Source organism: Bombina bombina, chromosome 3, assembly GCF_027579735.1.
Source record: "Bombina bombina isolate aBomBom1 chromosome 3, aBomBom1.pri, whole genome shotgun sequence".
NCBI lineage: Eukaryota > Metazoa > Chordata > Amphibia > Anura > Bombinatoridae > Bombina > Bombina bombina.
Window position 1 is genome coordinate 303,490,565 of NC_069501.1, and position 17,021 is coordinate 303,507,585.

General features: G+C 37.7%; 1 protein-coding gene across 1 annotated transcript in view; it reads right to left on the reverse strand.

Moving 5' to 3' along the window:
- The window catches only part of PHKA2 (phosphorylase kinase regulatory subunit alpha 2), a 292,026-nt gene that overhangs the window by 49,107 nt on the left and 225,898 nt on the right, over window positions 1-17,021 (reverse strand). Inside the window, 5 exon segments of the mRNA XM_053706381.1 lie at window positions 6,766-6,867; window positions 11,413-11,542; window positions 12,286-12,364; window positions 13,583-13,662; window positions 14,404-14,560. Of these exon segments, the coding sequence (XP_053562356.1) occupies window positions 6,766-6,867; window positions 11,413-11,542; window positions 12,286-12,364; window positions 13,583-13,662; window positions 14,404-14,560 (548 nt within the window).

Consider the following 17,021-nt stretch of genomic DNA (forward strand, 5'->3'; position numbering starts at 1 on the left):
TCTGCCAGACGCTTAACTAGCTGACAATCCTTTTTCTAAACCTTCTTGGAGAAAAGATAATATCCGAGCAATCCTGACCTTACTCCATGAGTAACCCTTGGATTCACACCAATAAAGATATCTACGCCATACCTTATGGTAAATTTTCCTGGTGACAGGCTTTCGTGCCTGTCTTAAGGTATCAATAACTGACTCGGAGAAGCCACGCTTTGATAAAATCAAGCGTTCAATCTCCAGGCAGTCAGCCTCAGAGAAATTAGATTTGGATGGTTGAAAGGACCCTGAAGTAGAAGGTCCTGTTTCAGAGGCAGAGACCATGGTGGAAAGGATGACATGTCCACTAGATCTGCATACCAGGTCCTGCGTGGCCACGCAGGTGCTATCAGAATCACCGATGCTCTCTCCTGCTTGATCTTGGCAATCAGTCGAGGGAGCAGAGGAAACGGTGGAAACACATAAGCCAGGTTGAAAGACTAGGGCGCTGCTAGAGCATCTATCAGTGTCGCCTTGGGATCCCTGGACCTGGATCCGTAACACGGAAGCTTGGCGTTCTGGCGAGACACCATGAGATCCAGTTCTGGTTTGCCCCAACAATGAATCAGTTGTGCAAATACCTCCGGATGGAGTTCCCACTCTCCCGGATGAAAAGTCTGACGACTTAGAAAAACCGCCTCCCAGTGCTCTAGACTTGGGATATGGATAGCTGATAGGTGGCAAGAGTGAATCTCTGCCCAGCAAATTATTTTTGAAACTTCTAACATCTCTAGGGAACTTCTCGTTCCCCCTTGATGGTTGATGTAAGCTACAGTCGTGATGTTGTCCGACTGAAATCTGATGTACCTCAGAGTTGCTAACTGAGGCCAAGCCTGAAGAGCCTTGAATATCGCTATTAGTTCCAGAATATTTAATGGAAGGAGAGACTCCTCCTGAGTCCACGATCCCTGAGCCTTCAGGGAGTTCCAGACTGCACCCCAACCTAGAAGGCTGGCATCTGTCGTAACAATTGTCCAATCTGGCCTGCGAAAGGTCATACCTTTGGACAGATGGACCCGAGATAGCCACCAGAGAAGAGAATCCCTGGTCTCTTGGCCCAGATTCAGTTGAGGGGACAAATCTGTGTAATCCCCGTTCCACTGACTGAGCATGCATAGTTGCAGCGGTCTGAGATGTAAGCGTGCAAACGGCACTATGTCCATTGCCGCTACCATTAAGCCGATTACTTCCATACGCTGAACCACCGAAGGGCGCGGAATGGAATGAAGAACCCGGCAGGAATTTAGAAGCTTTGATAACCTGGACTCAGTCAGGTGAATTTTCATTTCTACAGAATCTATCAGAGTCCCTAGAAAGGAAACTCTTGTGAGTGGGGATAGAGAACTCTTTTCCTCGTTCACTTTCCACCAATGCGACCACAGAAATGCCAGTACTACGTCCGTATGAGACTTGGCAATTTGGAAGTTTGACGCCTGTATCAGGATGTCGTCTAAATAAGGGGCTACTGCTATGCCCTGCGGCCTTAGGACCACCATAAGCGACCCTAGAACCTTTGTAAAGATTCTTGGGGCTGTAGCTAATCCCAAGGGAAGAGCTACAACTGGTAATGCCTGTCTTGAAAGGCAAACCTGAGAAACCGATGATGATCTTTGTGTATCGGAATGTGAAGATAAGCATCCTTTAGATCCACTGTAGTCATATATTGACCCTCCTGGATCAGTGGTAGGATGGTACGAATAGTTTCCATCTTGAACAACGGAACTTTGAGGAATTTGTTTAAGATCTTAAGATCCAAAATTGGTCTGAAGGTTCCCTCTTTTTTGGGAACCACAAACAGATTTGAGTAAAAACCCTGTCCCTGTTCCTCCTTTGGAACTGGATGGATCACTCCCATAACTAGGAGGTCTCGTACACAGTGTAAGAATGCCTCTCTCTTTATCTGGTGTGCAGATAATTGTGAAAGGTGAAATTTCCCTTTTGGGGGGGAAGCTTTGAAGTCCAGAAGATATCCCTGGGATATAATTTCCAACGCCCAGGGATCCTGAACATCTCTTGCCTGGGCAAAGAGTGAAAGAGTGAAAGTCTGCCCCCTACTAGATCTGTTCCCGGATAGGGGGCCGTTCCTTCATGCTGTCTTAGAGGCAGCAGCAGGCTTTTTTACCTGCTTACCTTTTTTCCAGGTCAGGTTTGGTCTCCAGACCGTCTTGGATTGAGCAAAAGTTCCCTCTTATTTATTATTAGAGGAAGTTGATGCCGCACCTGCCTTGAAGTTTTGAAAGGCACGAATATTAGACTGTTTGGCCCTAGATTTGGACCTGTCCTGAGGAAGGGCATGACCTTTTCCTCCAGTGATATCAGCAATAATCTCCTTCAACCAGGCCCGAATAGGATCTGCCCCTTGAAGGGAATGTTAAGTAGCTTAGATTTTGAAGTCACGTCAGCTGACCATGATCTAAGCCATATCGCTCTGCGCGCCTGTATAGCAAAACCAGAATTCTTAGCCGTTAGTTTAGTCAAATGAACAATGGCATCAGAATAAAAGAATTGGCTAGCTTAAGTGCTCTAAGTTTGCCAAGTATGTCATCCAATGGAGTCGCTACCTGTAAAGCCTCTTCCAGAGACTCAAACCAGTACGCCGCAGCAGCAGTAACAGGGGCAATGCATGCAAGGGGCTGTAGGATAAAACCTTGTTGAATAAATATTTTCTTAAGGTAACCTCTAATTTTTTATCCATTGGATCTAAAAAAAAAAAAGCACAACTGTCCTCCACCTTAGGGACTGTCTGCCATAAATCCTGTGTGGTGGCGTCTATTGGAAACATTTTTCTAAAAATAGGAGGGGAAGAGAACGGCACACCTGGTCTATCCCATTCCTTATTAATAATTTCTGTAAACCTTTTAGGTATTTGGAAAAACATCAGTACACACCGGCACTGCAAAGTATTTATCCAGTCTACACAATTTCTCTGGCACTGCAATGGTATCACAGTCATTCAGAGCAGCTAAAACCTCCTTAAGCAACACGCGGAGGTGTTCAAGCTTAAATTTAAATGTAGAAATATTAGAATCAGGTATCTTTCCTGAGTCATTAACATCACCCACTGACTGAAGCTCTCTTTCCTCAGCTTCTGCATATTGTGAGGCAGTATCAGACATGGTTCTTAAAGCGTCAGTATGCTCTGCATTTTGTCTCACGCCAGAGCTATCTCGCTTACCTCTAAGTTCAGGTAGTCTGGCTTAATACCGCTGACAGTGTATTATCCATGACTGCCGCCATGTCTTGTAAAGTAAACGCTATGGGCGCCCTAGATGTACTTGGCGCCATTTGAGCGTGAGTCCCTTAAGCAGGAGTCAAAGGGTCTGACACGTGGGGAAAGTTAGTCGGCATAACTTCCCCCTCGTCAGATTCCTCTGGTGATAAATTTTTTAAAGACAGAAAATGATCTTTATTGCATAAAATGAAATCAGTACATTTGGTACACATTCTAAGAGGGGGTTCCACCATAGCTTTTAAACATAATGAACAAGGAGTTTCCTCTATGTCAGACATGTTTATACAGACTAGCAATGAGACTAGCAAGCTTGGAAAACACTTTAAATCAAGTTAACAAGCAAATATAAAAAACGGTACTGTGCCTTTAAGAGAAACAAATTTTGTCAGAATTTGAAAAACAGTGAAAAAATGCAGTAAATCAAACGAAATTTTTACAGTGTGTATAATAGGCTAACAGAGCATTGCACCCACTTGCAAATGGATGATTAACCCCTTAGTTCAAAAAACGGATCAAAAAAACGAAATAGACGTTTTTTAACAGTCACAACCAACTGCCACAGCAAGCTGTGGCCCTACCTTCCCCAATAAACGACTTTGGAAAGCCTTTGGGCCCTTTAGAGATGTCCTATAGCATTCAGAGGGCCTTTGAGGGAAGCTGGATGTCACAGTTTGTAATTTTAACTGCACCAACTGTAACTTTTATATTACAACAGTGGAAATTGTTTCTAGTCAAAATTTAAGCCAGCCATGTGGAAAAAACTAGGCCCCAATAAAGTTTTATCACCAAAGTATATATAAAAACGATTAAACATGCCAGCAAACGTTTTATATTGCAATATCATAAGGGTATTACCCCTGGGAGTAAGCATGATACCAGTCGTTATTAAATCACTGTATTCAGGCTTAACTTACATTAATCCGGTATCAGCAGCATTTTCTAGTGTTTTCTATCTCTAGAAAAAATTATAACTGCACATACCTTTCTCTCGCTGAAGTTACCTCATCTGTGTAATCCCCTCAGACATATGTGAGAACAGCAATGGATCTTAGTTACTTCTGCTAAGATCATAGAAACCTCAGGCGGATTCTTCTTCTATTTACTGCCTGAGATAAAATAGCACAACTCCGGTACTATTTAAAAATAACAAACTTTTGATTGAAGAAAATAAACTAGCTATATTTAACCACTCTCTCCTACAACGTCCTTGCTTGTTGAGAGTTGCAAGAGAATGACTGGCTATGACAGTTAGGGGAGGAGCTATATTACAGCTCTGCTGTGGGTGTCTTCTTGCAACTTCCTGTTGGGAATGAGAATATCCCACAAGTAATGGATGATCCGTGGACTGGATACACCTTACAAGAGAAATGGTGGAGAGAGTGCGAAGAGAGGGGGAGAGAGCGCAAAAGAGAGGGGGAGAGAGAGAGCGCAAAAGAGAGGGGGAGAGAGAGAGCACAAAAGAGAGGGGGGAGAGAGAGAGATCGCACAAAAGAGAGGGGGAGAGAGAGAGATCGCAAAAGAGAGGGGGGAGAGAGTGCAAAAGAGAGGAGGAAAAGAGTGCAAAAGAAAGTGGGGAGAGAGAGAGCGCAAAAGAGAGGGAGAGCACAAAAGAGAGGGGGGAGAGAGAGAGGGGGGAGAGAGCTCAAAAGAGAGGGGGAGAGAGAGCGCAAAAGAGATGGGGGAGAGAGAGAGCTCAAAAGAGAGGGGGAGAGAGAGAGCTCAAAAGAGAGGGGGAGAGAGAGAGCGCAAAAGAGATGGGAAAGATCTTATGACACATAAAACTCTACAGACAATTTGCTTATTTATATTGTAAGTGTGCAAATAAACGGTACTATGATGTTCATTTAAATTGTCATTTTCAACATAAAAAAACGACAATAACAGCAATAAGAAATTGGTATATTTTAAATCTTGTTACACATACTATACTGTTTTTATACAATTCATTGTACTTTACAGTTTGATTAAAAAAACAAAAAAACAAAAAAACTTACACACGTTTATTTAAAGGGACATAAAAGTACAAAAAGAAAATGATGTTATGTGATAGATCATCTTATTGCACGGTTGCTTGCATAGAAGTGTGTTTAACCTCTGCTTTCTCAGTCCCTTTTCACTGGGTGTCCCAGCCTAACCTCATCAACAGTGCTAAACTGGGAGCTTCTAAGTACATTTTTAAAAGTTTTATATTCGGTTTTTAGATCAGTATCTGTGCATATTCTTCTTTATAGTAGTGTCTATTACATGCAGTTATATGAAAATTAGTCAGCTCTAGTGCAGATGCTCCTGAGCATACCTAGGTCTGCTATTTTACAAAAGGATACCAAGAGAACAAAGTAAATTTGGAAATAAAACTAAATTAAAACGTTGCATGCGCTTTCAACCATAAAAGTTTAATTTTGACTTTCATGATTAAAACATTCAGTGCTCTGCCATCATCTGATTATAGTTAAATCTAAATGAATTACGTTTAATAAAAAAACTCTGTTTATAGAGAACTAAAATGCTGATGCAATATTTAGGAGGTTCTACAGAAAATGAACACGTTTAATCATTTCTGTCTACACTTATATCAATCTGACCTTGCTACATCTTTGTAAACGTTTTTCTCCGCCAACACAACACAATGTTGTTTTTGTCAAGAGGTTTTTAAAATAAAGCTGTTTACACTGGACAGTAGCTCAACATGAACAAGTTATGTTTACTAAAGATAATAGAAATCATAAGATCTCAAGTGCAGGTCTTATAAAACAGTATTTCTGTACAACACTACAAGAAAGAAATAACATAACCTTTTCATTAGTTATAATGTTTTGCCTGTACAAATAATGTACTGCTTACTATATCGAACAGGATAAACATACAGCTCCCAATAAGCTCACATATACAAATAAAGGTATACATTTTATAACCCTCCAAGTTAACCCCTTGATGACAGCAACGTACACTGTGGCAAAGGGCCTATTCACACGGGTCTTGCTGTCAGTGGCAACTGCAACACCACACTATTTCTGCAAGCCTCAGTGTCTGCAAGACCAGCAGACAGCGACGTACCAGTTGTTAGCGGGTTAAATAGGATCATACTTTTTAAAGGGACAGTTAATACAACATTTTTTATTGTTTAAAAAGATAGATAACGCCTTGACTACCCATTCCCCAGCTTTGCACAACCAACATTGTTATATTAATATACATTATAACATTTAAACCTCTAAATTTCTGCCTGTTTCTAAGCCACTACAGACAACCTCTTATCACATGCTTTTTTTAATTTGTTTTTCACAACAGGAGACTGCTAGTTCACATGGGCCATATAGATAACATTGCGCCCACACCTGTGAAGTTATTTGAGAGTCAGCACAACACAGCACTAATTGGCTAAAATGCAAGTCAATAGATAATAAATACAAAGTCATGTGATCAGGGGGCTGTCAGAAGACGCTTAGATACAAGGTAATCACAGATTATCACAAATATTTAGGTGAAACTTTATTACTTACTGCTTCGTTCCACACCAAACTCTTTCCCACTCAAAATATGATGAAGAAGATTCTTCATATCAAAGGGACTCAGGCTCATCAAACTTTCAGAGGCTTCCTCACCTGAAAAGATTGTGGCAATAAATTCAGACATTGTGTAATATATATGAAAGAGCAGCAATTACAAATGTAAATGGACATAAAAGTGCAGTAAGAAAAGGTTTTTAATTTGTTATGGATTTTTTTATTGTGCTAATGCTCAAATATAACGTGGGTTTAAATGTATTTAACCCCTGCAAAAGGTTAAGCTCTGAAGAAGCCCTAGTGGTCCATAGCTTTCTGGCCGATATGGTCAGTGAGTTTTATGAGTGATCAGAATGCAAAATGGATCTGTGAGTTAAAAGCCCACAGCCGCAAACCTTTTTTTACTAGAAAAGTTTGTGTAAAACATGAATCCTCTGCACTGCAATACTGTACACCCAAAATAGATGTTTTATATGAGATTGTGACTTTGTGAATGTTGTTTTTCCAGGAGACCCCCTTTCATTTAAGTCCAAACCAGTTTTATGGTGCTTATGCCTACATTACTGAACTTCTTAATGGGATTGCACCTTCATTTTAAAGCCTGGTTATACAGATGCCTGTGCTAATAGTGACAATTGTTATAGAAAGTGAATGCTCCACACCATTACTAGATGTTAGGGTCCTAACGTCACTTTTTTTCTGCAGACCACCTTTGCTGTACAGGATATTATATACTCAACATATATACATATGTAAATGAACATATATGTAAATGAACATATATGTAAATGAACATATATGTAAATGAACATATATGTAAATGTGTTCCCTGGCCACTGTAGACAGACTATACAATATTGATGAATAGAGCTTTAATTAATCAATACCACATATGCTAATACATTTGTAAAATGTCTCCTATGGCACAGGGGTACCTTGCACATATTCAACATAATAGAATGATTCCAAATAACCTTGGAATACTTGTAAAGATGTCCATGTCAAGTGCCTTGATGTGTTGAATTAGAAAAGGCAAAACTGGTCTTGAAAAGTTTCTTGAAAGTTGATTGTGATCGCTGAGAACTTTTTGATTCCATGTCAAAAACATTTTCTCTGAGAGCTGAAAACACGATTGTGGATGTATGAAATAGCCGAAAAACACTGTTGTGATCACATTGAAACAAAAAGAGGCCGTTTCACCGAGAAAAATAGCCAAAAAGGTTTCAGACCATAAATTGTGATTGACCCCTTAATGTTCTAACATGTTAGAGGGAAAAATACTTTCCTTTGCACCAAAAATGGTTAGGTTGAATATGTCTAATAACTGATATTGAGACTAACAGGAAATAAATACCCATTGCTCAATTGCAGATACTGAAAACTACCCAGCACAAAAGGAAGGATATAACCAAAGCAATGATAAATCGGTTTCTCCATGCTTATAATTGAACCACACTGGTGGTTATATGAACTCTAAATATTGTAGAAGATAGAAATAATCTGCAGCTGGTGGATACACCCGAAGTATATCCCTCCTATTCTTGTTTTAGCTAATTTATACATAGTCTACGGAATTTTGTGGCACTATACAAATAAATAATAAATGAAAATAATAGTCAATAACCTCAGATAATAGGAGGGAAAGAATGAGTGGCAGCACCACCTTTTCAATAAAAACGCAAAAACTTTATTATGAGAGTTACCTCTAAAAAATATACAGCTGTATATGTCTGAGTACTTTCCATTTACTGTTTGCATTGTTCTTTAACATGCTACACTATTTTGGGGCTCTTCTATCACAAGGTCCTTGTGGAAAGAGCGATGGACACATGATAGTCGTTATCCCCTTAGAGTTTGACTCCACCACTTTGGAAATACAGTATGGGTGGGTCCATATCAAAGCTGAACCATATGAAGGTAAGGATGCAGAGAAAACTTTTACCTAGGTTCGGAAAGCATGGTCTGTAAGACCTTAATACCAAATGATGTTTGTGCCAAGGCAAACACATTAAATTAATAAAGCATAATGAATGTAGAAGACCATGTGGATGCACTGTACAAATGTTCCACTGAAGCTTCATGATGACATGCCAGGAAAGGTGCAACAGCCAGGGCGGATTAAGTCCAAATTGCCAGTGGAAAACCAATAGGCTAGAGAAACTTTTGGATGTTTTAAGACCCATTCTACAATGCACCAGCATGCAGAATGAGAGAACAAAAAGTCCTTATTATCTACCAAACATTTAACAGCATCAAACCAGTATAACAGAACCTTTTATTAGTTGCCAAGATTCAGAGGGAATGAAGGAACTGCAGTCAAAGAATTATCTAATAAGAAACTAGATAAGGGAAACTTAAAGGGACACTCAAGTCAAAATTAAACTTCATGATTCAGATACAGCATGCAATTTTAAACAACTTTACAATTTACTTCCATTAACAAAATGTACACAGTCTTTTTATATTTATACTTTTTGAGTCACCAACTCTTACTGAGCATGTGCAAGAATTCACAGAATATACGTGTATGCATTTGTGATTGGCTGATGACTGTCACATGATACAGGGGGGAGTGGAAATAGACATAACTTTGCAATTTATTTAACAAAAATCTACTACTCATTTGAAGTTCAGACTAAGTGCTATTGCATTGTCTTCTTATCGTGCATTTGTTGATTATGCAAATCTACAGTGTTGACTGGTCCTTTAAGGGAAGGTTCTGACACCCTCCCATTCTACTGGGACAGAAAGCTCAACTGCAAAGATTTCATGTGAAATTGTAAAAAACATGGAATCTCTAAAGAGGCTGCATTAAATCCCCACACTACCATGCAACCCCTTTGATAAGAAACCTGCAAACAAATATATCTTTGGCCAAACCTGTATTAAGAATAACCCCCAAGACACTAAACCAGTTTGATGGAGTCGCTAGAACTTTGGTAAATTAAATATTTCCAGCTTACAGTAAAGAAATTTGTAATCAACTAGTCAAATACATTCCAAAGTTATGATATTTGTAATGATCTAAAGATCAGGAGCATGAAGATATGTATCATTTAGATCTATTGTGTTAATAAACTGACCAGGTTCAAAGGCCCTGAAGGAAGACTGAAGAGAGTCTGGGACTGATAACCAAAAACTTTCCAGCAGGGAGTGAAATCACACAAAACCTTTGGGGGCTTTTTTAGCAATATATTTGGCTATGTGTGTCCCTCCTTAAAGGGCCATAATACCCAAATGTTTAAACACTTGAAAGTGATGCAGCATAGCTGTAAAAAGCTGATTAGAAAATATCACCTGAACACCTCTATGTAAAAAAGAAAGATATTTTACCTCAAAAGTTCCTCAGTAGCCACCTCCCATTGTAAAGGATTTCTAAGCAGCATATTAGTATGTCTGTCCCGGGACAACTGAAAGGATGAGCTTCACTCTCATATTATTTCACCAATCAGGTGAAGGAAACTTACTATGAAATCTCATGAGAGTTAAGTGAAATCTCATGAGATCACAGTAAGAGTTCATGACCTCAGCACTGCTGATGCTGATTGGCTGCTGTTCATTTCTTCATTTTTTTTTTTATTTTTTTACCTGCAGCTGGGAGCAGCTGAGTATAACTTTTTACACAGAACTTACTCTGCTGAACTGAGGAGATTGTGAGGTAAAATATCTTCCTTTTTTACATAGAGATGCTCAGGTGATATTTTCCTATCAGCTTTTTACAGTTATACTGCATCAGTTTCAAGTGATTTAGCATATGAGTATTATGTCCCTTTAATTTCCAGAACTCTGAATAGATATATAAAAAACTCTCAAGCTAAAATGTGCCTTAATATTTTAAGGAACCTAACAGCACTGATGAGACTTATTAGATAATCTCACCAGAGTGGTGAACTTCAGATCATCGGGCCCTCTGTCTTGAAATGAGGAACCTTTAAAAAGCTGATTATACTCTTTAAGTCTTACACTGGCTGAAAAACACCAATGAAAAGGTTGTAAAAAAAAAAAATATTGCCAGTGTTTCTGACTAAAGACATCTGTATCCTTGGGAAAAAATCCAGTTCTTCCAAGAATCTAAAAGATTTCAAAGCCAAGTTTCTGGAAAAAAGTACTGAACTACCTCCTAAAGTGAGAAACTGTCAGAACATGGCGTGAAGATCAGACATCTTTGGGCTTATTTTATGAAGCTCTGTTGAAAGACTTTGTGCAACCCCAGTGTATTTTCAATAAAAATGGAATGCTGGCCCCTAAGATATGATCATTTAACCATAAGTAATACCTAAATGAACAGATTTCTATAAAGCCTAGGTATCTAACCATAAATACCGGCAACTGTAAGGAGCAAGTGTTGTAGTTGTTACAGCCAAAATCCAAATTAGAGTGAGTAGTTTCTTTCAACTGTCTGACATTTTCAATATATAAAAAGTAACATTTATTTTAAACAATTGTGATTAGTTTTAACACAATATACACATGGGGTACAAAATAAGAACATATTCCCCCATCCCTAGTGTCAAGCGTTGTAATTTGTCATCCCCAACTGTGATAAACTGTGACCTGGGAAGAACCCTTGTCAACTGTTTTCTAATTAATATAACAAAAATGCATCTGATGCTCTACTGATCTGAATTTCAAACATCAATTTACCTGAGCAGTTTAAGCTTCTAGCTAGCTCTGTGGCCATCACCTGCATGATAAGTCCAATCCTTAACCGCAGCATTTCTCCAAACAGACTTGGCTGAGATCGGACATACATAGCCAGATACAGCATTATTTCCTGTAAAAAATAAATAAATAAATCATGCTTTTAAACAGCGCTGTTATCTGTCACATGATCCACACAAATCCACAACATAAGGCTACATGGTGGATGTATTACTTATTGGAGGAAGTATGAACAGCAAAAACTACTACTACAGTGGTCAAAACTATAAGTATAAATATGATATATGCAGCCAATAAACTTCTAGAATAAAAAAGTGATAATAAAAAGTTACATAAATAGGGCAAGAGAACTTACATTCATTTATTATTCTCGATACATACCCTTAAGAGTATTTACTAAATAAATTCGCACAGTCGTGAGGACTGATGGAGAAACATGTAACATCTTTATACAGGCTTTAAAAGGCCAAAACGCATTGTCATGTTTCGTTCACTTTTGAATAGTAATGCTAAAGGTATAGTCATAACAGAAAAGTGTAGCCAATGCTGTCATAGGTGATCCCCTAAATGAGTCGTGAGCTACTCACAAACTTAGCATGGCAGACATAAAATCAAACACACCATATACTGCACACGCATTCATATGTCACACTATAACATGTATTGTAGAATTACACCTAAGCTTGTTTCAGCAATGGTACATTCATTAGAATGGGGCTTTCAAAACATGTATGTGGCTATGTTACAATCTGCATCAATTAACCATAGTGGCCCTGTCTCAGGGATAGGGAATGAGAAATGTTAAATAAGACCCATGTCCCCTGCAGACACATTCCCTTTCAATATAAAACAAACCTGTGTGAGCACTGCAATGCTGATATCTTGTCCACTGGCTTCATAGATTAGCTCAGCCAATTCTTCCGGGGGCAAAGGACTGCAAAAAGCAAGGAACAGACCAAGAGTTGGTTCCATAATTATTTGACTCTGATCATTTTGTATAATACAATCTATGGATGAAAGTGTGTTTTATTCAAACTATTGAGCATCAAATAATTTTCACCATATTCTATTAATGTATTTGCTTCAGCTGCATTAATATAATACACTAGCTCTATTCATCAAGACAAAGAAATAAATAATCAGAAATATATCATTGTTTATCATTTATTAATTTATATATTTCATCCCAATAACTTTCTATGTAACAATAGCATAAAAATAAATAAGCACATATAAAACAAATAAAACCTTAAAGGGACAGTCTACACCAGAATTCTTATTGTTTAAAAAGATAGATAATCCCGTTATTACCCATTCACTAGTTTTGCACAATCAACACAGTTATATAAATACACTTTTTATCTTTGTGATTACCTTGTAACTAAGTCTCTGCAAACTGCCCCCTTATTTCAGTTCTTTTGACAGACATCCATTTTAGCCAATCAGAGCTGGCTAATCTGAACTCCACGTGCGTGAGCACAGTGTTATCTATATGACACACATGAACTAACACCTTCTAGTGGTGAAAAACTGTCAAAATGTCCTGAGAGAAGAGGCGGCCTTCAAGGGCTTAGAAATTAGCATATGAGCCTACCTAGGTTTAGCTTTCAACTAAGAATACCAAAGAACAAAGCAGAATTGGTGATAAAAGTAAATTGGAAAATTGTGAATCATGAAAGTTTATTTTGGACTAGACTGTTCCGTTAACTTCTAGAATACAGAACATAGATCTCAGTTTTACTTAGTAATGAAGAGATGAGAGATTAAACACCTCTACAAATAAATTAACAAATAATAAAATAAAAAGGCAGGAATAAAAGAACTCTCCCCCTCAGAATCCATTTTTACTTACTCCCTTTTCTTAACCCCTTGATAATCATTATACTGTATTTTCTTTTGCTCTATTCTTCCTGGTTCTCTAGTGCTCTAGGGGAATGATGTTCCCAGTATTTAGTCACACACCAGCATTATACAGCTCACCTTCATACATAAAACTAACTTTGAAATTTGTCAGAAAAAAACTACTACTCATGTGAAATTCCAACTAAGCACTTTTGCATTGTTTATTTATTATGCATTTATTGACTGTCCTATCGTATTGTGTTTAGTGGCCCTTTATATGTAACATAATTTCACCAATGATAGAACTTACGCTGTAATTGTCTTTTCACGAGGCTCAGGAGGAAGACCCACAGTCAGTTGCTTCTGATGTGATAAGATGTCTGTACAAGCCTAAAGGAGAACAACAAATATATGATTTTAACATCTTTGAGTTATAGAGATTTACCAATCAGCATTTTGTTATCCTGGTTTAGGTTGCACATATTTTATTTTTTTTCCAAATCATATGGTGTTATTTCAAATGATATTTTTTACAAATTGTTCAGTGTTATTTCAAATGAAAACATGATAAAAATAACATAATAATAATAAATATACAAAATGATGTATGGAATACCCTTCAAAGTCACAGATTATTGCTTTTTACAGCAGCATAGCACACACAAAGAAATAACCCAGAGACATAAGAAAAACGTTCCAAGGAATTGAATGTGCTATACATTATATGATATATATTTAAAAGTAAACTATCTGGTATTTGGCTGTACTGTTTCTATGATCAATATTTTTACCTAATAGCCACTATTGATGGATTAAATAGGGAGACACAATGTGAACAATAAAGCCACTGTAGTATTATTTGCATAATTTATAGGCAAAAACATATGTTAATGCCAGAATTTAAGCTCTCATTAAATATTCAAAGGCCAGGAAATTCTAAACGTAACCCCCTAACGCTCACACACACACCCTGAAAGCATTTTTATCTGCAGTCATCAAAACATCAGCAATTGCATAACATATTGTATACGTAAGCTGATGATTTGAGTTACTGAAAAAGGAAGTCTCTGCTTTAGAATGCACCACCACATACACCCAGCTATTATTTTTCAGCAGTAAGGTGCACGTTACCTCTGCAAGGACTTCAACCCTCTTCTTTAGTAAGCCAGAGATGTAACGGATCAAGCCCCACTCTCGATTGAGTCCTGCTTTACTGTAGAGTTCACTTAACAAAATGTGAATGGAGACCCCAGACTGTCCATTGATATTAGTATCCCACTCCAGCCCTCTGCAAAATAAATGTTAAAGATATCAGAATAAAATTATAATTACAGAAAAAATAAAACTAAAAGAATGACTTTCAAATACATCAAAATGTATACTTTTGGATAAAATAGCTTTATTACTAGGGATTGGCAAAGGTTTCACAACATTCGAAAAATTAAACGAATTTTAACACATTCGTTCGTTTTGAAGAACATTCGAATTTATATATTTGTGATAGTATTTCTCATGCTTTCTTTAAATGTAATATTCGAATTATGCAATATTCTAATTCGAAAAATTCAAATTTATATATTTGTTATAGTTTTTGTAATGCTTTCTTTAAATGTAATATTCAAATTATGCAATATTCGAAATAGAAACATTCAAATTAATATATTTGTATCAATTATGTATCAATTTACTAAATTCCCTACCACATGAACTATTGAACTTCTGAATAGTATTTGTTAAATTGAATGTTACATTTGAAATTTCAAATGTGGACATTTGATCTTATTATGAACATTCAAATTCGAAAAGCAACATTCGAAAACTGTATATGGCATTTGATTTTAAAATTTTTGAGAATATTCGTTCGTATCAACATTCGATTATGTAAATCGAATTTCTACAATAACATTCGTTCTAACATTCGAATTTGAATATAAACACATTCGCCCATCCCTATTTATTACTTAGAGGACCACTAAATACAGCAGAATTGGATAATTGACAGATACATAAAAACAATTTAATAGCACTTAGTTTAATTTCGAAATGAGCAGTAGAATATTTTCTGGCAAACTTCAAAGTTAATACAATTATCCCTCCCCTGTATCATGTGACAGCCATCAGCCAATCAAACAGTGCATATACATGCATGCATGTGTTAGACGCATCCACAATAAACTCACTGAACTCACAATCCCGGCTGTAAGCATAAGACAAGTCAGTGTATATGGGCACAAAAACATTCCAATCACCTCCAGAATACTTTGGCAATCTCACAAAACTCTTCTTGGAGAGATCTTACTCCCCCTCTGTCCTAACTATGGCATTCTAAATACTTCACAAGCAGCTCTGCAAAACGATTGTAGGGTCATATTTCACAGAGCTGTCTACAGAATGCTACGGTGAGGACGGGAGGGGGAGTGAGATCCGTGCTCCAAATACATAACTCCAACAATCACTGTTGGGTCTTAACTCAGTCTGAGAACCCCTCTCAAAACAAGACTGAGGTACCAGTGAGGTGGGAGGGGTTTTATAGAGTTCTTGGGGTTTGGGAATCTTTGCCTCCTCCTAGTGGCAAGGAAGACTAATTCCAAGGATTGTGGACTCTCACTACCTGTATGAAAGAAATGTTACATTTTTATTGCACAAATTATCATTAAACACATTTATGTTAAACTATGCAATTCATTTGTGCTTTGAATAGCAGAAAATTAAATATTACACTGCCCCTGCCTGAGAACTTCATAATGCCACTCGGCGTGGGGAGAACACTGAAATCTATATAGGAGTAAGGAGTGTGCATGTCTGGAGCACTATATGACAGCAGATTTTCAACAATGCTTTTAAAAATCTTATACATTGTGTATAAACCGCTGCCATCTAGTGCTCAAAAGTTTGAAAAAAAATCTGTAAAAAGGTATTTAAAATTGTATGCTACATCTGAATTATGAAAGTAAAATGTAGATTTATGTCCTTTAAGTGCAGAAATAGTAATTTTCTTTGTTACTTGACAACACTGTCCAGAAGCAGATTTTTTTTCTCACTGCAGCCATTGACCAATCAGAAACCTAATTTGGTTTGAAAAATTCCTCAGTCGAAGGATATAATCAGTGTGAATGGAGCCCTTCTACTTAGGCTTCTGCTGCACTTTTGTGATAGTGACAGGCAAATAGATAGCAGAGCTATGTCTATGAGTAAGCGCCTGTAGGGGGCGCAAAACATGATAGACGTTACCTGTATGTCTGCCTGTGCCATGTCTTGTGCCTTTTTTGTGGACTTTGAGCCAAACAAGTTTGGAATAAAGTTTGGATTTTTTTACCTACATTTGAGTACCTGCTACTTCTCCTTTTGCATAACAGAGCTTTTCCTCTGTTCTACTGTAGGAGGCTCTTGCTGTTTTCCCATTGAGCTCTGCTAAGTCTCTCTTAACCCTTTCTTAGCCAACTTGGATAGCCGAGGGTTTTGGTGGGAAAATGGGCAGATTTACTTAATAACAATCTATTGTGAATTAGCAAACCCAGCAACTCCCCGAGTCTGCTGTGACGTACACGTTAGTTGCCGTTTAGCATATACAGAGTTAAAACAAACAACAGCTTGTCAGGAAGAGCCAAAAACCACATTCATTTCCTGACCCAGGTTTGGTACCACATAAGTGGGGGAGGCAAAGGAAAGCTCTAATGATTCATGAAAAGCAAGTGCATGTCATGTCTGTCTCCTAGGCAATATGAGCACACTAAACTGTACAGTGATTG